Source organism: Cetorhinus maximus, chromosome 4 (genome assembly GCF_964194155.1).
Source record: "Cetorhinus maximus chromosome 4, sCetMax3.hap1.1, whole genome shotgun sequence".
In the NCBI taxonomy this organism is placed as follows: domain Eukaryota; kingdom Metazoa; phylum Chordata; class Chondrichthyes; order Lamniformes; family Cetorhinidae; genus Cetorhinus; species Cetorhinus maximus.
Window position 1 is genome coordinate 21357853 of NC_135882.1, and position 23681 is coordinate 21381533.

Genomic DNA, 23681 nt, shown 5'->3' on the forward strand with positions numbered 1-23681 from the left:
ATTAAATGTCGTGGGTGAACTCAAAGCCCTGTAAGGACTCTGCCAGCCAAAACCCTGAGATGGAGCCCCATTTGGACAGTACTTGGCCTGTTATGTCTCTCATTTTCTTAGCTTGACTGACTCACCCCTAAACCCACCCACCACCACCACCACCACACCATAGGATGCTAAGTCCTTCCCAATTCACTCCTGCATGCCTCCTAACCCACCCTCAGTCCTCCCTTGGAACCCTCTTCCACTCCTCCATGTCCCTGCCCCACCCTCCATCCTTCCTTAGGTTCCTCTTCTCTCCTCCATGTACCAGAGCCTCAACCTTTCAACTCCTATCCCCACCCCTCACCCTTTCAGGTCACAAGCCTCCATGCAATCTACCATTCTCCAGCTCCCCTCGCTTGTGCCAGAGTCCAATAAGGAAAACTGCAGACCTCGGACAAAACTGCAAAAAGCCGACCAATGCATGCCACCTTTAAACAAACACGAACCTGGTACCATGAGATTCTCATGCGCTGCTGAATCATAGAATTTTTTTTCAGCACAGGAAGCCGCCATCTGGCCCATTGTGCCTGTGCTGTGCCTTTGAAAGAGCTATCAAATTAGTCCCACTCCCTGTTCTTTCCCCATAGATCTGCAAATGCTTCCATTTTAGGTATTTATCCAATTTCCTTTTGAAGATTACTATTGAATCCATTTCCACTGCCCTTTCAAGCAGCATATTCCAGGTCATCATAACACACGGTGTTTAAAAAAAATTCTCATCTCTCCTCTGTTTTACAAATTATCTTAAATCTGTCTCTTCTGGTTATCAGCCCACCTGACAGTGAAAACAGTTTCCTCTCATTCATCAAAACTCCTTATAACTCTGAATACCCGATATTAAATCTCCCTCTTAACCTTCTTTCCTCTAAGGAGAGCAAGCAATTTCAGTTTCTTTAGTCTCTCCACATAACTGAAGCCCCACAATGGTATCGCAAATATTACCTGTCCTCTTGTGCTTCATTCAAGCTATTATTTCTAACTTTATCTCAAAGGTAGGATGTAATTTAAAAATCTTTTATGTTAATGGAGTGTTCATGGCATGAAAATGTATTATAAGTATGAACCCGCCACAGGATGGCGCAGAGTCATAGAGGTTTACAGCACAGAAAAAGGCCCTTTGGCCCATTGAGTCTACGCCGGTCAAACACGTACCTAACTATTCTAATCCCATTTTCCAGCACTAGGCCCACTTGAATGCCATGGCATCGCAAGTGCACATCCAAATACTTCTTAAATCTTATGAGGGTTTCTGCCTCTGCCACCCTTTCAGGTAGTGAGTTCCAGATTCCCACCACCCTCTGGGTGAAAAAATTCTTCCTCACATCCCCTCTAAACCTCCTGCCCCTTACCTTAATTCTATGTCCCCTGGTTATTGATCCCTCCACCAAGGGGAAAAGTTCCTTCCTGTCTACCCTATCGATGCCCCTCAAATTTATACAGCTCAATCATGTCCCCCCTCAATCTCCTCTGCTCCAAGGAAAATAACCCCAATCTATCTAATCTCTCTTCACAACTACAACTCTCCAGCCCAGGCAACATCCTGGTAAATCTCCTCTGCACTCACTCTAGTGCAATCACATCCTTTCTGTAATGCAGATTCCGGAACTGCACGCAATACTCTAGCTGTGGCTTAACCAGTGTTTTATGCAGTTCCAGCATAGCCTCCCTGCTCTTATATTCTATGCCTCGGCTAATAAAGACAAGTATCCCATATGCCTTCTTAATCACCTTATCTGTCCCGCTACCTTAAGGTACCAGTGGACATGCACACCAAGGTCCCTCTGATCCTCGGTACTCCCCAGGGCCCTATCATTCATCATGTAATCCCCTGCCTTGTTTGTCTTGCCCAAGTGCATCACCTCACACTTATCAGGATTAAATTCCATTTGCCACTGATCAGCCCATCTATATCCTCCTGTAATCTAAGGCTATCCTCCTCACTATTTACCACCCCACTAATTTTCATGTCATCCGCGAACTTACTGATCAAACCTCCTACATTCAAGTCTAAATCGTTTATATATACCACAAACAGCAAGGGACCCAACACCGATCCCTGTGGAACCCCACTGGACACAGGCATCCAGTTACAAAAACACCCCTCGACTGTCACCCTCTGCTTCCTGCCACTCAACCAATTCTGGATCCAATTTGTCAAATTGCCTTGGATCCCATGGGCTCTTACTTCGTTATCAGTCTCCCATTCAGGACCTTATCAAAAGCCTTGCTGAAATCCAAGTAGACTACGTCAAATGCATTGCCCTCATCTACGCACCTGGTCATCTCTTCGAAAAATTCAATCAAATTGGTCAGACATGACCTCCCCTTAACAAAACCATGCTGACTATCCTTGATTAATCCTTGCCTCCCCAAGTGTAGATTAATTCTGCCCCTCCAGAATTGCTTCCAATAGTTTCCCTACCACTGAGGTTAGACTGACTGGCCTGTAGTTCCCTGGTTTATCCCTTCCTCCCTTCTTGAATAACAGTACCACATTTGCTGTCCTCCTGTCCTCTGGCACCTCTCCTGTGGTCAGAGAGGTATTGAAAATTATTGCCCACGCCCCTGCTATCTCCTCCCTCGCCTCACTCAACATTTCATCCGGGCCTGGAGATTTATCCACTTTTAAGCCTGCCAGACCACTTAGAACATCCACCTTTTCTATGCTAATTTCTTTAATTATATCACAGTCCTTCTGCCTGATTTCCATACCCACGTCATCCCTCTCACTTGTGAACACCGACACAAAGTATTCATTTAGAAACTACCTACGTCTTCTGGCTCCACACACAAATTACCACTATAGTCCTTAATGGTCCCTACTCTTTCCCTAGTTATCCTCTTACTCTCAATGTACTTGTAAAATAACTTTGGATTTTCCTTTATTTTACCTGCCAATGTTATTTCATGCCCCCTTTTTGCTCTCCTAACTTCCTTTCTAAGTTCCCCCCTACACATTCTATATTCCTCTAGGGCTTCCACTGTTTTGAGCCCAAAAGCCTAGGCTCAAAAGCATGAGGCCCAACACGCCATCGACTTAACCTCTGCATCTTAATCCGTCGGGAAATCAAAATTTTGCATACCACCTAATTCAGTCACCCCGCATGCCATGTTTCCTGCTCTTGTAAGCTCCATAAAATCTCTCCTTTAATCCATTTTAAATATCCTGACTTATGGGAATCTTCCTATGAAAGATATTTTCATAATTTGCTACTCAAAATTTTTTTCAATAAGACGTTAAATGATTGTTAACACTAAAGAATTTGCTTTGTCAACTGTGAGATTAACCCAGTGAATATAGACACTAGCTGGTACAGGCTCAGATTTAGGAATTCCCCCCATCAAGTGTGCACAAAAAAAAATGCTAAAGAATGACTCACATTTAGAGTATCTCAAAGCACTTCAAATACTATGAATTAGTGTGCAGTGCAACGAACAAGACAAATGCACCAGTCATTTAATACATAGCAAGATTTCACAAAAAGAAACAGCAAGATGAATGGCCAGTTAATCTGCTTTTGGTGGACTTGTTTAAGACAAATGTTGATTTGAACACTGGGAGAACTCCTTGATATATTTCTAAGATTGTCATAATACCTTTAGTATGCAGCTTCTGGAATATGAATTTAATGACTCAAAGACAGCACTGACAATACAGCACTCTTGCATTTGAGCGGCAATCTAGATTAAGTGTTTGATGGCCTTGTATCCCCCATCTGTATAACCTCCTCCAATATCCAAGCACCTGCCTCCACCCATTCCTCCCTCCACCCCTGAGGGCTCTGGGTAGCCTAGTAGATGATCACAAAATGTTGGTATGCAAGTACAGCAAGTGATTAAGGAGGTAAATGGGACGTTGGCATTTATTGCAAGGGGAGTCAAGTATGAAAGTTGTGAAGTTATGCTACAGTTGTACATGTTGGTGAGACCACATCCGGAGTACTGTATATAGTTTGGACTCCTTACTTAAGGATAGATAAAATTGCATTAGAAGCAGTTTGGAGAAGTTCACTTGAATGATACCTGGGATGCAGGGCTTATGTTATGAATAAAGGTTGGGCCAAAACCCAATGGAGTTTAGAAGAATGAAGTGATCTTACTGAAACATATAGGATCCTGAATAGACTTGACAGGGTGGATTCTGAGAGGATGTAGCTTTGGAGGGTGGGGGGGGGGGGTATCTAGAACCAGAGGACACAGTTTAAAAATTAGGGGCTCTCCCACTTAACACTGAGATGAGAAATATTTTCTGAGGATTATTGGTCTGTGGAATTCTCTTCCCCAGAAAGCACTGGAAGCAGGATCATTGAATATATTCAAGACTGAGTTAGATAGATTTTTGATCAGCAAGGGAGTCAAGGGTTATGGAGAGCAGACAGGAAAGTGGAGCTTTAAGGCCGCAATCAGACCAGCCAGGATCTTATTGAATGGCAGAGCAGACTCGAGGGGACGAATGGCCTACTCCTGCTCCTAATTCTTACGTTCCTCTGACTGGCCTCTTGCACACCCATGCCCTTCATCCTAACATTGGTGGTCATGCTTTTCAGCTGCCTAGCATACACTTTGAAAAGTGCATGTTGCTCAAAAACTGCCGAGTCTGGGTCCAAAAATATACCCAGGCTAATTTGTATCCGCATATTGTCTTTAACTTAGAAAAAGTTTCAGTGTTTCACAGAGAACTAGTCAAAAAACGTTGCTGAGCTTGTTACTGAATTCTTTGAGCAGGTTATATTAAGAGTTAAAACCCACTATTGTGCCTATCACCTACACTAATTCTGATAGAAAATACATTTGTAGCAATTAGTTTGACAGTAGCTTAATCTTAATAGAATTGACTTGAGACAAGCTGTGGGTTCACACCCATGGCTCTCTATATTGCCACAATACTAATCTGCACCTCAGAACTGCAGAAATGCTGGGCGGAAGCTTGGTGATTTGACAGAATGGCTGAGACATCTTGACATAATCTAGAAGGTGCCAGACTCCTTGCTTGTGCTATTGAAGCGCCTAGTGCCTGTTTTCAAAGCCTGAGGAAATTGGGCTCCCCTGAGGGGGGGGAACTGTTTGGCCTACTGTGATCAGGGTTTGCTAGTATGAATGCAACTTAAAAAGTGATCACCATCAAAAAGGGATGCTTATTAAAAAAAAGTTACAGGTTAATTTGGATCCAGGAGCAGCAGTGCTCATCCGAGCTCCACAGCAATTTTGGTAGCCACAATTGCACCTTCCCCATGGTCCTCCCCCACCCCAAAAAGGGCTTAACAGAGACTGCTGCTGGCAGGATAAGGTGCCCAAAGCACAAGTTGAATTACTTGTGGAGGTGTTATAGGTGCCTGTGAAGGTGTGCCATATTGAGGTGAGGCCTGATGCAAAATTTCAGACCAATCAAAAAGGCAATTCTGACAACAGAGCACTCCTGCATTAGGCTGGCAGTCTAGATTAAATGTTTGTGTCCAAATCCTTTTATGCTCTTGCTTTTCCCCATTTCTGTAAGCCCCTCAAGCCCTACATCCAATGCAATGCCCACATCCCCCCCGCCCACTTTAGAAAAACTCCAAGGCATTTCATAGAGATCTAGTCTAAAATATTGTGCTGAGCCAAACAGGAACTATTAGGAGGGGTGATTATTTCTTCAGCCAGAAATTTTCACCTTGTTCAGCAGACCCTTTCAGCTTTTTCCATTATTCTCCTTCCATTTGCATCCCTCCCTTGGGCTTCTTAGCCTCTCTAGGTCTTTTTGTTGCGAACTGCCAGTGACATTGGCCACCTTAATTTCTCTGCATCCCTCACTCGTTCAAACCTATCACCCTTTGAACTTGCAGCACTCTGGTCTCTTAAGGTCCAACCCTAGCATTGTCATCAAACCTGCTGATAAGGGTGGTGCTGTTTCTGTCCGGCATATCACCCTCGACTAGCAGAGGCCAAATGCCAACTCTTTTGACAGTTCCTCCTACACCCCCAGACCATGACCCCACCACCTAACATCAAGCCATTGTTTCTAGGACTGTCACTGACCTCAAATCCTTTGGAGATCTTCCCTCCACAGCTTCCAACTGTATAGACTCCCAACTCTGAACAGCCTGCTTTTACCTTTGGGTTCCCTCAAGGATCTATCCTCAGCCCTTGCTATTTCTTATCTACATCAGTGACATCATCTGGGTACACATATGTATGCAGGCGACATCCAGCTCTAGCACACCATTACCCTTCTCAACCCTTCCACTATATTTGTTTTGTCACACAACTTGTCAGATATCCAGTTTTGAAAAAAACAGAAATTTCATCCAACTAATATTGGGAAGACCAAAGCCATTGTCTTTGGTCCCTGCCACTCTGTTCCCTAGCCACGAGTTCAAACCTTATTCCTGGCAACTGTCTGAAGCTGAACCTTTTGAGACTGTTTGCAACCCTTATGACATATTTTAATTCAACAGCATATTGGCTCCACCATCCAACATTAACCTTCTCTTTCCGTAACACTACCCAACTCCCTTCTGCCTCAGCTCATCTGTTGTTGAAACCCTGATCTGTTCCTTTGTTACCTCTAGACTTGACCATTCCAATGCTGTCCTGGATAGCCTCCCACTTTCCAAGAGCTCATTCAAAACTCTGTTGCTCATATCCAAACTCACACAAAGTCCCGTTTACCCATCACTCCTGTGCTTGGACTATATTGGCTCCTGATCCTGCAATGTCTTGATTTTAAAATTCCCGTGCATTTTCAGTGTCTCCATAGCTTTGCCGCCACCGCCACCATTTCTGTAATCTCCTCCACCCCTCCATGTTCTCTGTGCTTCTTAATTCTGACCGCTTGCACATCTGATTTTAATCATTTATTCATTGCCAACTGTACGTTCAGCAGCCTGGGCCCTGAGCTCTTGAATCCCCTCCCTAGTTCTCTTCACCATTAGTATGCTCCTTAAAGCCTATCTCTTTGGCCAAGCATTTAATCATCTGTTGTAATATCTCATGCAGCTTGGTGTCAAATTTTGGTCAATAATATTCCTGGTAAATGCTTTGGGACGTTTTACTACATTAAAGACAGGAGGACATGCCAGGATTAGCACCAGGCATACCTAAAAATGAGGTGTCAAGCTGGTGAAGCTACAACACAGGACTACTTGTGTGCCAAACAGCATAAGCAGCAAGTGATATTTAGAGCTAAGTGATCGACAGAGCTAAGTGATCCCACAGCCAATGTATCACATCTAAGCTCAACAGTCATGCCAAATCCAGTCGTGAATGGTGATGGACAATTAAACAACTCACTGGAGGAGGAGGTGCCACAAATATCCCCGTCCTCAATGGTGGGGGAGCCCAGCACATCAGTGTAAAAGATATGGCTGAAGCATTTGCAACAATCTTCAGCCAGAAGTGCCAAGTGGATGATCCATCTTGGTCTTCTCTGGAGGTCCCAGCATCATAGATGCCAGTCTTCAGCAAATTCAATTCACTCCATGTGATGCCAAGAAACGGCTGAAGGGACTGGATACTGCAAAGGCTATGGGCCCTGACAATATTCTGGCAACAATACCAAAGACTTGTGCTCCAGAACTTGCTGCACCCCTAGCCAAGCGGTTCCAGCAAGGTATAACACTGGGATCTACCTGGCAATGTGGAAAATTGTCCAGTTATGTCCTGTACACAAAAAGCAGGACAAATCCAACTCAGCCAATTACTGCCCCATCAGTCTATTCTCGTATATCAGTGAAGTGATGATAGCACTGTTGATGACTTCTTCCAAGTGGCACTTGCTTAGCAATAACCTGTTCACTGACGTTCAGTTTGGGTTCCATCAGGGCCACCCAGCTCCTGACCTTATTGCAGCCTTGGTTGAAACATGGACAAAAGAGCTGAACTTCCGAGGTGAGGTGAGATGACTTCCCTTGACACCAAGGCAGCATTTGACTGAGTGTGACATCAAGGAGCCCTAGCAAAACTGGAATCAATGGGAATGGGTGGGGCAGGAAAGCTCTCTGCTGGTGGGAGCCACACCTGGCACAAAGGAAGATGGTTGTGGTTGTTGGAGGTCAATCATTTCATTTCCAGGACATCAATGCAGGAGTTCCTCAGGGCCTAGGCTCAACCATCTTCAGCTGTTTCATCAATGACCTTCCTCAAATCATAAGGTCAGAGGTGGGGATGTTCCTGGAAAAACTCAGCAGGTCTGACAGCATCTGCGGAGAGGGATACAATAGGCCAGTTAGCTTGATGTCTTTCATGGGAAGGTGTTAGAGTCGATCATTAAAGAGGTTATAGCTGGGAACTTAGAGAACAGAAGGAAGAGTCAGCATGGTTTTGTGAAAGGGAAATCATGTTTAACCAATGTATTAGATTTCTTTGAAGGAGTAACATGTGCTGCGGATAAAGGGGAGCTTGTAGATACTGTACTTGAATTTTAATTTCTAGAAGGCATTTGATAAGGTGCCACATCAAATGTTATTGAGGAAAATAAAAGCTCATGGTGTAGGGGGTAATATATTGGCCTGGATAGAGGATTGGCTGGCTGGCAGAAAACAGAGAGTGTGCATAAATGGGGTCTTTGCCCGATTGGCAGGATGTGACTAGTGGAGTCCCGCAGGGGTCTGTGCTGGGGCCTCAACTTTTTACAATTTATATCATTGATTTAGATGAGGGGGAGCGAAGGCATGGTAGCTAAATTTGCAGATGACACAAAGATAGGTAGGAAAGTATGTTGTGAAGAAGACACAAGGAGTTTGCAGATGGATATAGATAAGTTGAGTGGGTGGACAAAAATCTGGCAGATGGAGTATAATGTGGGAAAATGCAGAGTTGTTCACTTTGGCAAGAAGAATAAAAAAGCAGAGTATTGCTTAAATGGAGAACAACTGCAGAATTCTGAGGTGCAGAGGGATCTAGGTTTTCTCATGCAAGAGTCACAAAACGTTAGTATCCAGGTACAGCAGGTAGTCAAGGCGGCTAACGGAATGCTATCCTTTATTATGAGAGAAATTGAACATAAAAGTATGTTATGCTTCAGTTATACAGGGCATTGGTGAGACCGCATCTCGAATACTGTGTGCAGCTTTGGCCTCATGATTTAAGGAAGAATGCAAATGCATTGGGGGTGGCTCAGAGGAAGTTTACTTGTTTGATACCTGGAATGAGTAGGCTGTCTTGTGGAGAATAGGTTGGACAGGCTGGACTTGTTTCCACTGGAGTTTAGAAGATTGAGGGGTGACTTGATTGAAGTATATAAGATCCTGAATGGTCTTGACCACGTGAACATGGAAAGAATGTTTTCTCTTGTGGGTAAGTCCAGAACTTTTAAAATTAGTGGTCACCTTTATTGGACAGAGATGAGGAGAATTTTTTTCTCTTAGAAGGTTGTGCGACTTTGGAACTCTCTGCCTCAGAAGGCAGTGGAAGCGGGGTCACTGAATATTTTTAAGGCAGAGGTAGATCGATTCCCTTGCTTAACAAGAGTCAAAGATTATCAGGGGTAGATGGGAATGTAGAACTTGAAACACAAACATATCAGCCAAGACCTTACTGAATGGCAGAGCACGCTCAAGGGCCGAATGGTCTACTTCTGCTCCTATTTTCTATGTTCATACATAAATACTCACCACTTGCCTGGATGAGTGCAGCTCCAACAACACTCAAGAAGCTGGACACCATCCAGGACAAAGCAACCCACTTGATTGGCACCCCATCGACAACTGATGCACAGTGGCAGCAGTGTCTATCTTCTACAAGATGCGCTGCAGGAACTCAAGTCTCCTTAGACAGCAGCTTCCAAACCCATAACCACTACCATCTAGAAGGACAAGGGCAGCAAATGCATGGGAACAACACCACCTGGAAGTTCCCCTCCAAGCCACTCACCATCCTGATTGGAAATATATCATGGTTCCTTCACTGTTACGGGGTCAAAATTCTGGAACTCCCTCCCTAAACTGTGTGGATGTACCTACATCACATGAACTGCAGCGGTTCAGGAAGGCAGCTCACCATCACAGTCTCAAGGGCAATTAGGGATGGGCAATAAATGTTGGCCTAGCCAGCGACGCCCACATCCCATGATAAATAAACAAAAAATAAATGCAGGTTGTTGGTTAAAACACAAATAAGCTATCATTAATGTTGTTTCCTAAAGGTTGTAAATAGTAAAAATATATTAGCTCATCGCGACAATTGATAAATGCCTCACACTAAGTCTTGAGTGGTCTAAGATCCCAGATGTTTGGTAGGGGTTTTCTGGCATAAGCCTACATGATCCTCTAACATGGAGAAGTATAGCTACCTCTATGTTGTATTGCACAAAGGCAAGTTGCATTGATTGAATTAGGTGAATCCAAGCCTAGCCACTGCTCTTCATGTTAACTCGCTATCTATATAACAAGGCACTTTAATAATTCACATCCGACCTTCCACACCAAATTTTTCCTCAGTCAGCCTTTGAAAACACTGATACAGAACATGAAGGCACAAGCAAAACATAACATCCACTTTGTTCCTCAAAGCGCTGCACTGTTACACCTGTTTGGCTGTGCCATCATAAATAGCTACTGGGCAGCAACAGTCAATTACGACATGCAAAAGGCATGGGATCCATTAACAGGATGTTCAAAAACAGCAAACCCCAATACAGTAGCTACAGTAGAAAACAGCCTGGCATTTACTATATGTCACCTGTTGTTCTGAAAGCAGCACTGAAGATTGGGTGTTTTTCCCATTTAGTCTGAAATCTATTCAATGCATGGTTTCAAAATAACACTGGCTATGAAGATAGAAAGATTTCTTTCTCAACAAAATTCAAGAGGTGGCCTTTGATTACATTTATTGTAAACTATCCAGTGAAGTTTTGTTGTAATGAGCATGTACATGAATCGCAACGCTATGATCTTTTTCAAAAAGGTTTTGGTGTCTTAACATCTTATGAGTCACAGAAGTAATGCTTACTGTTTCAATGATTCATTTCGCTTATTCAGGAACTGTGTTGTGAATACAGTAAACACCTGCTGTTTGCGACTTCCTTGTTCACGAGTTCACTTACCCATGCTTTTTACTTAGTAGACAGCATCACCCATCGCGTGAGCAATGCTTGCTTATCCATGGTTTCTCCTCTCTCTCCTTCCAGGGGAGATGGCAGCCATTATGGAGCGTCCAGAGCTCCAACAATGGCTCTACTCAATTTAAAATCTTCACTAACATCTAACCTAACTCTGTGCCTGTGTGTTTTATAAACCTGTCCCCTAATTTTCCCATCCCTATCGTTCTTAACTAACCCTTTAGAAGGAATTCAAGGAATCCATGCACGTTGCATGCTTTGGTAATCTCTTGCAAAGAGTGATGACACGATGCTCAGAGGTTTCTCCATCTGTCCTATACAGCTACTGCATTACATTTTTGCTAGAGTCCAGTACTGCTCTCGCACAGGTGGAACAGATTTAATTGAATCCCATTCAAAATCATGTTCCCACTTTGTGATTTTGCCGTTTACAAACTATCACGGGAACGTAACCCCCCGAGACTTCACTGTAATCACCAAGGAGGACTTAAATTTGAAGATCAAAACCATAACTTTCTATGCAGTTCCGCTGCAGATGTTCAGAATTGTTGACTAAAAGGTCAGATTATTCTCAAATAAGTGACTTATTATGGATTACAGAAAACAAAGATGCTTTGCTGTCTAAAAGAAATGTCTTATTTTGCTTCAGTATCACCTTCTCCCCATTCTCTCCCACAAAAAAAAGACATACACACAAATTAGAACAGAAAACAAACCATGCTTTCTGGACTCACCATCGTATGTGTAGTAGGTTCCATCTTTGAACACCAACACGGCAGGAAGTTCTTGGACAGAGACATCCTAGTGGATAAGCATCATCACAAATGCTTACAAACTGTTCAAAATGTTTTGCATTAGAAATTAGGATTTTTACATGATAACTAAGGGATCTATAGTAAGATATAATTTCAAAATAATCCATCCTTCAGTTATATTATATTGATACAGGGAAAACAGCTAGTCAACTTTGCTAAAAGCAAAATACTGCGGATGCCGGAAATCTGAAACAAAAACAGGAAACGCTGGAAAAACGCAGCTACCATTAACACCCCCTTTGTCCTTTTGTTCATGACATCTTTGTCAATTTCTCCTTTGCCCCACTTATCACTGGCCTTCTATCCAGCTTCACCTGCTCTAGCCCCCTTAAACAGTATAAATTTCATCATATTTTTACTTCTCTTTAGCTCCGAAGAGGCATACGGACTCGAAACGTTAACTCTGTTTTTCTCTCCACAGATGCTGTTAGACCTGCTGAGTTTATCCAGCATTTTCTGTTTTTGTGAGCAAGATTCTTTAGCCTGGCAACAGCAGTTCTTTATTAACTTAGATATACAAAGTATCTCTTCCCTTTCCAGATGTTCTTCGCAGGACATCTATCTCGACCGTTTTTTTTTTGAAGAATGGCATATTCACAGCCTCAAATTAATATTGCAGGCTTTTAAAATCAACTCGGCGGGGGGAAAATATCTAAAGTTCATAGCCAAGTCTCCACAGCAGCTCCTTTGTGGCTGGCTTGCGGTGCTGGGGCTAGTGCAACAGTGCCGGAGAGCAGGGAACCTCAGAGCTAGGGCAACAGTGCAAGGTGGGGTCATGGCAGCACAGACTGAAGGTTGACACCTCAAGTAGCACTAATTCCTGACAGTGCCAATGATTGTTCCTCTACTCCTAACTCCTTGTACACAGACTTCAAAATCAAATAAGTGCTATGGTGCTGCAGAATCATTGGGCGACTGGGCAAGCTTGAGGATCCCCTTGGGAAAGGTGGCAGTGGAACATTGACAGAGGGGTGCGCTCCTAATCCCTTGCTTTATGGTTAAGTAGACATTGAAAAGTCACCCTCATGGTCCTAGCAAACCGTGAAGCCTTAGCGTGCAGGTCAGGCTGCAGTCAAGTGGCAGGAGCTGTCGCCACTTGGTCATGTGGTGTGGGGCAATGGTGGTTGGGGTTTTGGTCACCCATGTGGTGGCCATGATTCTCCCACATGCATAAAGGGGACTTGAGAGGCAGCTGCAGGCGATGACTTGAATAAGAGCGATCCTTAGGAGGCAATTGCTGACCCTCACGTCTCTCTCTTTGATAATGCAGTGAGACGACTATCAGGAAGATGGGGCCTGGTGATCTCGCTGTCTGCCTCATTGCTTATAGGCAGGAGAGAAGATGGAGAAGAATGTGATGGAGGTGTGTGTCTCGCCAAAGGGAGGAGCAGAACACTCAAGACCAAGGGGCAGCACTGTCTCCTCCACACGCAGAGGATGAACACCACAAAGCCGTCATTCTTAGGTGCGTCACTAGACCCAGGGTTTACAAACAGCGCATGTGTTACCTGCAGATCAGCAAGAAACAGTGTTGCCGATGACTGCGCATGTCAAGGGAACCAGTCACTCTCATATGCCATCTTCTGCGGGATTTGGCACCACAGGGACTCGGAGGGCATCCACTGCCTCCACCCACAAATGTATCCAGGAGGTCACTGACGCCATTTTGCCCAGGCACACAACTTTGTCAACTTCGACGGAGATCAGGCAAGCCAGGAAGTAAAAACCCTGGGATTTTCTGAGATTTACGGATTCCCACAGGTGCAGGGTGCCATCAACTACGCTCACACGGCTCTTAAATCTCCCTGGCAACAAGCAGTCCAGTATGTGAAATGCAAAGGCTTCCACTCTCTCAAATGTTCAACTGGTCTGCGACCATAACAAACTGATCACGCGGGTTTGAGCAAGATAGCCTGGAAGCGTCCACGATTTATACATCCTCAGCAGGTCTCAGATCCCTGACATCTACCAGGGACAACACAGGATGCAAGGTTTTCTCCTCGGGGACAAGGAAAGGACGTGGCTGATGACGCCCGTGCGGCGGCCTCAGACTGTTGCTGAGAGAAGGTACAATGAAGCTCTTGCCGCAACCCAGGATTTGGTGGAGCACAACATAGGGATCCTGAAAATGAGCTTCTGGTGCCTCAATAGTTCTGGTGGAGCACTCCAGTGCACTCCCCAAGGGGTGTAACGCATCACTGTGGCTTGCTGCGTGCTACACAAGCTGCCAATACAAAGGGGGGGGTAAGACCTGGATGATGAGGAGATGGAAGAGCTGCACATCTACTCTGATGAGGAGGAAGTTGAAGGGGATGAAGGTGATGACGTCTTGGAAGGGGGGGATGCAGGTGATGAGGCCACTGCACTGGCCAGACGAAGCAGGCGTGTTTGTGAGGCCCTCACTGGCAAGATTCCAGGTGGATGGTGACGAGATGCAGTGAGGACACTCCTGAGATCTTCACATTGCACCTGGGAACATGTGACACCTGTCTGGCTGAGGGCAGCGCAGATACATTCTGTGAAGAGGCTCATATCATTGAGACACTGCTGAGATACAGCGGGCACATGGGCTTTAACAGTGTTTTATCCTTTGGCAGGCTTCATCACCTGTTCCCTTTAGCATCACACCTTCACCTGTCAGGAATGCTGACGAGATGCAGGGTTCAGCCACACCTCTAAGGTGCTGAGAGCAAATAGAACATCACAGAACTGCATGTTGCTTGGGTACGAGATTCTTGCAGCAAACACAAGCCACAGAGGTGCAGGCATCACTGATTTGGAGAGTGACTTTGAAGCCAGACAATTACTGTGCTCAGGAAGTAACACACTGCACAGGGAGAGGCACTGGACTGCAACACTTGCCTTCATTTTGTGCAGGAACCAAGGTTTCACATCTGATTGACATGAACACTGCTCATCACAACAAGGAGCATTAGACAAAGAGATATTTTGGGAGTGTACTTACAATGGTCAACATTACGTACAAGTGGTTAACACCTGTGCCCACGTTGTGCAACTACATCTTCTTGATCTTTCTAATCCTGCCACTACACCTTCGTGCATCCCTGACATCCACAGCAGAGGTGGAGGTGGCCTGCTGACTGCTACACCCTGTTGTCGATGATGACCGTGGCAGGCGTTCTCTGGTCGGCTGAAACCTGGAGGGCCCTGGCCTGCTTTCGGGGTCCTGCTGTGTGGCAGTGCCACCCTCCTCAGCCAAGCTGGAGCCAATGGGGGTCACAGGAAAAGGGGATTCAGATGGACCTGGATTGATGGCCCCAGGGTGTGCACCTGCTGATCCTCCTCCCTATGGGTGCCCGAGGGTCCTTGTTTGACTCCTTGAGAGGAAGGAGCAGCTGAAGTGAGTTGCCCTGTCACAACTCCCCCAACCGTCTTCACACTGATGGATGCCAGCAAATGCCTCAGTGATGGAGTGCAGCCTCTGCAGCAGTGCAGGACTGACGTCCTGGACCAAGGTCTCCACGGGCCACCACCCTACCAGTGTTGACTTTGGTGCGTTGGCATGCTGGTGCTATCGTCTCGGTCTGAAGGCAGATGGAATCCTCCATCGTGCCTTGCAATCTGAGCAGTGCAGCAGACATTCCTTCCCGATGTTCTCAAGCTTGCCTTTGCGGTTCCAGCAACTGAGGTATGACCGAGTCCAGAGGGTCATCATTTGATTAGATTCCTGGCCTCCAGAAATCCTGACTGCTAGCATCCTGGGATGTCCCTGCCTGCTCCTGCTGTAGATCAGGCAGTGCGATGTGCTCACCAGATTGGGAGCCCAAGGCTACTCCAGAACTAGGTCCCATGGAGGGGTGTGTCTCTGCGTTGGTGGAGGGTGTGGATGAGCGCCGTGACGGAACTTCAATGACGGTGTCTGCGGATTGCTCTTCTGTGATGTCCTCGGGGCTGGAGTCGAGGACCTGGCTTGTGGACCCCCTCGGCTGCTTCCCACATGTGCCTGTGAAAAAAAGGAGAGATAATTAGTGCATGGCAGTGGCCTGCGAAACAGGACACATCACTCACAGCATGATTGTCTGATGGACGTTGCAGTGCTGGATCCTCACTTGGTTGAGTGCCACTGACCTCACCGTCGGCACACCAACGGTTCACATTCTCAATGGCCAGCTGAATTGCTGTTTTCAAAGTCTGTCAGGATCTTGAGGTCAGGCATTCCTCCACCAGTTTGGGACTTTGCCCTTATGTTGTGTGCCAGTTTGCCCTGCATGAAGACAGATGGAGAGAGTGTAAGGAGGATGCCTGCCAGGCCAGATGGGAAGGATGCTTAGCATGTGTCGATGGTGAGTGGTGCCATGGATGGGATGAGGAAACAATCTGCGGGGCAGATGAAGGGGTGTGTGAGAGAGTGGAGATGACCCTTGAGCTCGCAGTGAGTGATGTCCCTGTGGATGTGTGATGGGTTTGTGAGTGTGAGTTGAGAGTGATGAGAAGAGTGACTTACCCTGGTAGAACGGAGATCAGCATTCATCCTCTTTCAGCACTGGGTGGCTGTCCCCTTTTGGAGTGCGTTGGCATTGACCACCGCCTCCCATGCTGGATTGGTGACCTTGTTTGCTGATCTTCACCCAGAGCAGGAGGTAGAGGACATCGCAGTGGGCCTCCACTGTGCCTAGGTGCTTGAGGGAAGCATCGCTAAATTTGGGGGCATCATATTTCCTAGTTTTGGCAGCCATCAGTTCCTAGCAGCTTCCTATCCCTTGGAGTGCGAGCCCTGTGCAAGAGCGGCCTTTAAATATGGTGCCTAGATTACCGAAGCTCTGAGGTCATGGTGGGATGGACAAATCCAGGGCTGCCCTGCCAGTGATCCAACATAAGACAATGTACCTCTGATTTCCTTTCATAATGTTCCACTTGAAACAGAGTGAAATTCCGCAATTGCCGTTGTTGGGTCAAACGCCAATTTCCCCGCCTGACATCAGACTTTGCCGATTTCAGGGAAACCCCAGCCCAAGTGTTGAATTCTGTCATAATGGGAAATTTGTCTTATTGCTGTTTGTGGACTTCGCTAGGTGCAAACTGACGTCTGCAGTTCCCTACAAATCATACTGCTTAAAACTATTTGACTGTGAAGTATTTTGGGATACCTGTGATGATGAAGAAAGGTGTTATAATCAATGCAAGTTCATTCTTTAGTGCTCTTCATTGTGAATTTTAGGCAATTTCCACCTCCCTAAACCAAGAGCATGAAAATTGAACCTGGAATGCTTTTCGCCTTTATACTTCAGCCATCAAGAAGCTGCTGCATATTTTAAAACCTGAACAATGGGCTACCTTCAAAGAGATAGCATTGCAAGCAATGACAAGGTATATTACCTTGTAGGCAAAAGGTAGGACAAATAAATCTAGAACACCCTGGATGACAAGAGAGAATGAGGTGAAGGTGAAAAGGAGGAAGTATGCGTATGACAGATGTCAGGTAGAAAATATAATGGAGAATCAGGCTGAATATAGAAGGACCAGAGGGGAAGTGAAAAAACTAATCAGAAAAGCAAGGAGGGAGTGTGAAAAGAGACAAGCAGCTAACATAAAAAGGAATCCCAAAGTCTTCTATAGGCATGCAAATAATAAAAGGGTGGTAAAAGAAAGGGTAGGGCCAATTAGGGATAAAAGAGGAGACTTGCATGTGGAGGCAGAAATAGCAGAGTTATTAAACAAATACTTTGCATCTGTCTTTACAAAGGAAGAGGATGCTACCCAGGCTGAGGTGAGAGAGGAGTAACTGGTACACTCGAGGAATTTACAACTGAGAAGGAGGAGGTATTAGAAAGGCTATCTTTACTTAAAATAGATAAGGTATCAGGTAAGGATGTGATGCATCCAAAGATACTGAGGGAGGTGAGAGAGTGGAAATTTCAGAGGCACTGGTGATAATCTTCCAGTCTTGCTTAGACATAATTAACTCTTTGAAAGAAGAGACACAGGCTCAATGGGCTAAAAAATGTCTTTCTGTCCTGTATCATTTTATGATTTTATGTACAGTTCAATGACAAGGTCCTTAAAGCATCTTTAGGTTACGACTGTCTATAGCTGAGGAATTCTGCATTTCAGTGTTATCAGATTCCAACTCCTGCAAGCTTTTGCCATCAACATCAGTGCATTTCATTATCATTAAGCCATCTGATGTACATGTAATTAACTGAAATTAAAACTGGAATAATTATGGAAAGCCAATATTGAAAAGGGCTGAAAAACTGTTTCAGCAGTCTAAACAAAAGAGATAATGCTGCTCGAGTGAGCAAAAGAAAGGTAGATTTGCATTTATATAGCACTTTTCACAACCATCGGACGCCTCAAATCACCTTATGGATGAAAGGACATCTCAACCACTAATGTTTCTCTTCAGAGATGCTGCCTGACCTGCTGAGTATTCCCAGCATTTTTGTTTTTACACCAGGGATAACTCCTCTGCTCATCTTAGAAATAGTGCCCAAGCAGGTGGAGCCTTGGTTTAACCTCTCATCCGAGAGATAGCACCTCCACTGGAATGTCACCATTGATTTTTTTTTTGTACTCAAGCCCTGGAGTGTGATTTGAACCCAGAATCTTGTGATTCAGAGGCGAGCGTGCTATCAACAGAGCCACGGCTGACAGTACGGAAGAGAGTAGACAATAGAGTTCCTTATATGTGGAAGAAACAGGCTAGAAGGACCTAATGGCATTTGCAGCAGAAATAAATAAGAGATGTGTCATTTTCAAATTGTAATTGGTACATGATAATTAACTTGAAAAAAATTACCTGTGGTAAAGCATCCTCTGAAGCAGAAAAGAAGTAGGTATACACAATCAGTTCTGACGCCACCTCAAAGAACTTTTCCTGGTGGAGAGTAAAATTATAAGAATGCCAAGGATTAAAATGCAATTCTCGACAATATTTTTTTCCCTTATCCTGTAGCTAAGAATCCATACCAAGTTAAAAAAATAGCAAATACGTTTTCCAGATTTACGTAACATTTTATGGCTAATAGTTTTTATTAAGATGTATTTCTGGTTCCGGGACATAAATCCTGTAGAAAATCTTGAGCATCATCCTCAAAATATAGAAACACGGTCTACATTCAGTTTATTCATATATTTAAAAACAATTTCATTTTTTACTATTTCAATCAAAAAATGAAACGTAGATGTTAGAAGTTGAAGAAATCCCTTTGTTCTTTTGCTATGTCATATGTACAGTATAGCAAGAAATCAAAGTTTTGATTTACAAAGTTTACAGCACAGGAGGCCACTTGGGCCAGAATATCAGAACAGACCGATCGTGTCAGCCTGTTCCTGCCCCGCGGAACTCAATTCTTGCTATCTTGACTCCATTCTCTCTCCCCTTGTCCGGTCCCTTCCCACCTACATCCGTGATTCCTCTGACACCCTACAACATATCAACAATTTCCAGTTCCCTGGCCCCAACTGCCTCCTCTTCACCATGGACGTCCAATCCCTCTACACCTCCATCCCCTACCGGGATGGTCTGATGGCTCTCCACTTCTTCCTCGAATAGAGGCCTGAACAATTCCCATCCACCACTGCTATCCTCCGTCTGGCTGAGCTTGTTCTCTCACTGAACAATTTCTCCTTAAACTCCTCTCACTTTCTCCAAACAAAAGGTGTGGCTATGGGTACCCGCATGGGCCCCAGTTATGCCTGTCTCTTTATGGGTTATGTGGAACATTCCTTGTTCCAGTCCTACTCCGGCCCCCTCCCACAACTCTTTCTCTGGTGCATCGATGATTGCTTCGGTGCTGCTTCATGCTCTTGCCTTGACCTGGAAACATTTATCGATTTTGCTTCCAATTTCCACTCCTCCATCATTTTCACATGGTCCATCTCTGACACTCCCCTTTCCTTCCTTGACCTCTCAGACTCAATTTCTGGTGATAGACTGTCCACCAATATTCATTACAAGCTTACCGACTCCCATAGCTACCTCGACTACAGCTCCTCACACCCTGCTTCCTGTAAGGACTCCATCCTATTCTCTCAGTTCCTTCGCCTCCGTCGCATCTGTTCTGATGATGCCACTTTCAAAAGCAGTTCCTCTGACATATCTTCCTTCTTCCTTAACCGAGGTTTTCCACCCATGGTGGTTGACAGGGTCCTCAACCGTGTCCGGCCCATCTCCCGCGCATCCGCCCTCACACCTTCCTCTCCCTTCCAGAACCATGATAGGGTCCCCCTTGTCCTCACTTATCACCCCACCTGCCTCCGCATTCAAAGGATCATCCTCCGCCATTTCCGCCAACTCCAGCATGATGCCACCACCAAACACATCTTCCCTTCACCACCCCTGGCGGCATTCCGCAGGGATCGTTCCCTCCAGGACACCCTGGTCTACTCCTCCATCACCCCCTATACCTCAACCTCCTCCCACGGCACCTTCCCATTAGTAAGGACTACTGTCACCAAGGTAGTTCAAAACCTGCCATTCGACAGATGGGGTTTGTCACAAGGAACTTGTTATTGACTTCCCATGTTTTGCATTCCTCGAGCCAAAGAATGCCTTGCTGATAGACCTTGCTCAGGATGGGTGCTCCATGTTGGGCACCAAGATGGAAGGCAGGCAGCAGGTGGGTTGAACAGGTCACTATTGAGTGGTAAGTGAGGTGCAGCATGGATGATTTCAACAAGCTTGTGGCTTTTCGTCAGTCACGGATGTGTGGGGGTGTGATGTTTGAGAGGGCAGGAAGCCACGGTGTTGAGCAGAGTGTTCCAGTTATGATGCGCATTGTTGCATTTAGTTGCATGTCAGCAAGATGTGTGTGTGTGTGATGACCTTTGCTAGACCGATGCACAGAATAAGTATCAAACATCACACCCCCACACATCCGTGACTGACGAAAAGCCACAAGCTTGTTGAAATCATCCATGCTGCATCTCACTTACCACTCCATAGTGACCTGTTCAACCCACCTGCTGCCTCCTGCCTTCCATTTTGGTGCCCAACATGGAGCACCCATCCTGAGCAAGGTCTATCAGCAAGGCATTCTTTGGCTCGAGGAATGCAAAACACAGGAAGTCAATAACAAGTTCCTTGTGACAAACTCCATATGTCGAATGGCAGGTTTTGAACTACCTTGGTGACAGTAGTCCTTACTAATACATTCAGGACAGGACAGGACAGGCCAGGGCCCCTGTGCAGCTTATCTTCAGCGCTGGGGCCTCAGTAAAAGCCCATTCAGCACTTGTAGAAAGACACAAACAATGCTGCACATTACCAAAGAACATCCCCTCCACAGATAATCCACAGACAGGGTGGTGGACTAATCATCTTAAACTCAGCAAATGAGGAGGCTGTCGCCTGGCTTTGGGGATTTTCATTCGCTAAATAAATAAATTGCTTTTCTCTCAGGTGTATGCCCCCCATTTCTGGATTTTCCTCCCAAACCGTATTACTTCTAATTTATTCACATCAAATTGCATCGGTCACCTATTAACTTAATCATTCCACTATCTACATCTTCCTGATGTCTTTTACAGTTTCCTTGCTGTGCGCCAAACACTTTTGCCTTGTCTGCAAATTGCGAGACTGCACTCTTTATATCCAGTCCAAATAAATTATTTATTGTGACAAAAGCGGACCTAGCACTGATCTTTGTGGTACATCATCCAAACCTTTCCAGTCCAAGCAACAACCATTTATCTAAACTTTGCTTCCTGATGGCTAGCCAAATTTCTAACTCTCAATTACATTTTCTCTTATGCCATACATTTGAATTTTTCTAACAAGCCTCTTGTGAGATAGCTTATCTTTTCGAACAAGTCTCTTAAAACCCATATGCATTGCTTCCGTTACATTCCCTTAAACAACTGGGTACTTCTTCAAAGTAACTCGCATTCTAAATGGTTAATTGTATATTGCATTATACATTCTAAGAGCATTTCTATAATTGGCCTTAGGCTTTCAGGTCTATGCTTACATGGTTCATCTTTCTCTAACAAATGCTACTTTGGCTACTCTGGAGTCAAAAGGCGCAATTTTCATACTTGAAAAATTGTGGTCAGACTGTCTGCTATCTTCTCTGTGACTTCTTCCAGCAGCCCAAGGTCAATGGCTGTAAGTAACTTATCTACTTCCCATCCTCTCACTCACACATGCGCCAGGATTTTTTTGTGGTTTTCCTCCTGATTGGCTGATGTAAATTTGGTGGAAGATTAGATGAAGCTTCATTTCCATCTGTATTTGGGACACTCTCCAATCATCCAAAGTTATGGTAGCCAATCAGCAGAAATTACTCAAGCTAGTTCTATGTTTAAAATACACTTATTTTCAAACCTTCAGTGGAGATTCACCACCAACATACACAAAGAAAACTGGATGTCTCTTTTGCCAATGGTCAAACAGCTGCTGAGTGGAAAGTGATCTGACCAGCGGCCTATTAATAAAAACAAATGAAAAAAAATTAAGCATCAAGTTCACAAACTATGATCAAATGCATATTTATTGTTGTTTCTACATGTCAACACCCATTATTCTTTAGTCAGTAGTAACTTGACTGCACAATGACAAGTTGGCCTTTGATCCAGTAGAGTACAGTAAGGAAAATTTGTAGTTTCTTTAAAAAGATCTGTGGAATCTGTAATTGTTTTTAAGAGTTTGCATTAGTCCTAAAGGGATCAATTGTAATTTTCTTGGGTAATAAGAATTACTGGTCCAGGTAACCTGGCAACCCTTGACCTGGAAACAGCACCAACAGAAAGGAAATTAAGATCAGGAGCCATGTGACTGGCAGGCACAAAGGAGAGCTGCAGCCACAAAGCAGAGCTACAGGCAGAGCAGCTGGAGCGAGAAGGGCCAGATGCATACACTCCTCTAAACAGAGAAGTTAAATGAAGAGACCAATCAGGTAGCAAAGTGAAGAGAAATACGTTGGTACTAAGACAACAAGAGCCACATTGCAAACCAATAATTCATAAAAGAGAGAAAATAGACAGACAGAAAGAGGAATACACTAAATTCCTGTGAGAAGCAGCAAATCACTTAAGGAAGAAGTCAGTTTTTCTGTTTGGCAGAGATAAGAGCTCTTGGAGGAAATGTGTGAGCTGGCTAAAAATAAAATCTAAAACCTGGAAAGCTGTGTAAACACTAAAGAGTGGCCAAACCACGAACCAAGGTTTGGTTGGTCAGTTGAAAAAAAAACTCTGGAAACTCTGGAAATACCATCAGGACTGTTGTGACCTGGGAAAGACAGGTTTTGTAAAAAGTGTGCCTTGCTGATGATAATCACACCTGTGAAACTCAGAGGTGAAAGTTGGATAGGACTCCTGACCTACCTTGCGTGAATAAGGAACAGCATACTGTGGAACTTTAGTGCCATACATGCTGAAGGGGAATGATTGTGGTTATGTGAGATGCATCTTTGTTGTATTGACAATTTAAAGTGAAATTCATACTTTTTTAATTGAAGTATCATTTGCCCGTTAATTCATGTTCAATCTACATTGGTTCTAATTCATGTCAAAGTAGAAGTTACAAAAAGTGGAATCTTGCTGGTAATTTCTTCATTTAGGGGTTATTCAGTAAATTTGGCTATTTTGGTTTACAGTTCCACATGGAATTTGTAACAATGAACATAAACAACTTTCAGATAGATCTCTGCAAACTCTCCTAATGCAGCCAATATTCTGGTTGGTATGCATTTCCTCTCTTCTCATTTCACAACTCTGTCAATAAACATGGCTACTTTATGGTGTAATGGCCTGCAAATATAATACACAAATTCAGCTAGACCGCCTACAAAACCTGTGCAAATCAACTGACAACAGGTAGATTGAAAAAAAAC

The 23681-nt window shown here is 44.6% G+C and overlaps 2 protein-coding genes across 2 annotated transcripts in view; one reads left to right on the forward strand and one right to left on the reverse strand.

The window, feature by feature from the left end:
- The window catches only part of cox6c (cytochrome c oxidase subunit 6C), a 297540-nt gene that overhangs the window by 62266 nt on the left and 211593 nt on the right, over window positions 1-23681 (forward strand). The window lies entirely within an intron of this gene.
- Window positions 1-23681, reverse strand: part of tmx3b (thioredoxin related transmembrane protein 3b) — a 146911-nt gene that overhangs the window by 43599 nt on the left and 79631 nt on the right. Inside the window, exons 7-9 of the mRNA XM_078540033.1 lie at window positions 22175-22274; window positions 18647-18724; window positions 11806-11872 (exon numbers count right to left, since the gene is read on the reverse strand). Of these exons, the coding sequence (XP_078396159.1) occupies window positions 11806-11872; window positions 18647-18724; window positions 22175-22274 (245 nt within the window). The remainder of the gene's footprint in view (window positions 1-11805; window positions 11873-18646; window positions 18725-22174; window positions 22275-23681) is intronic.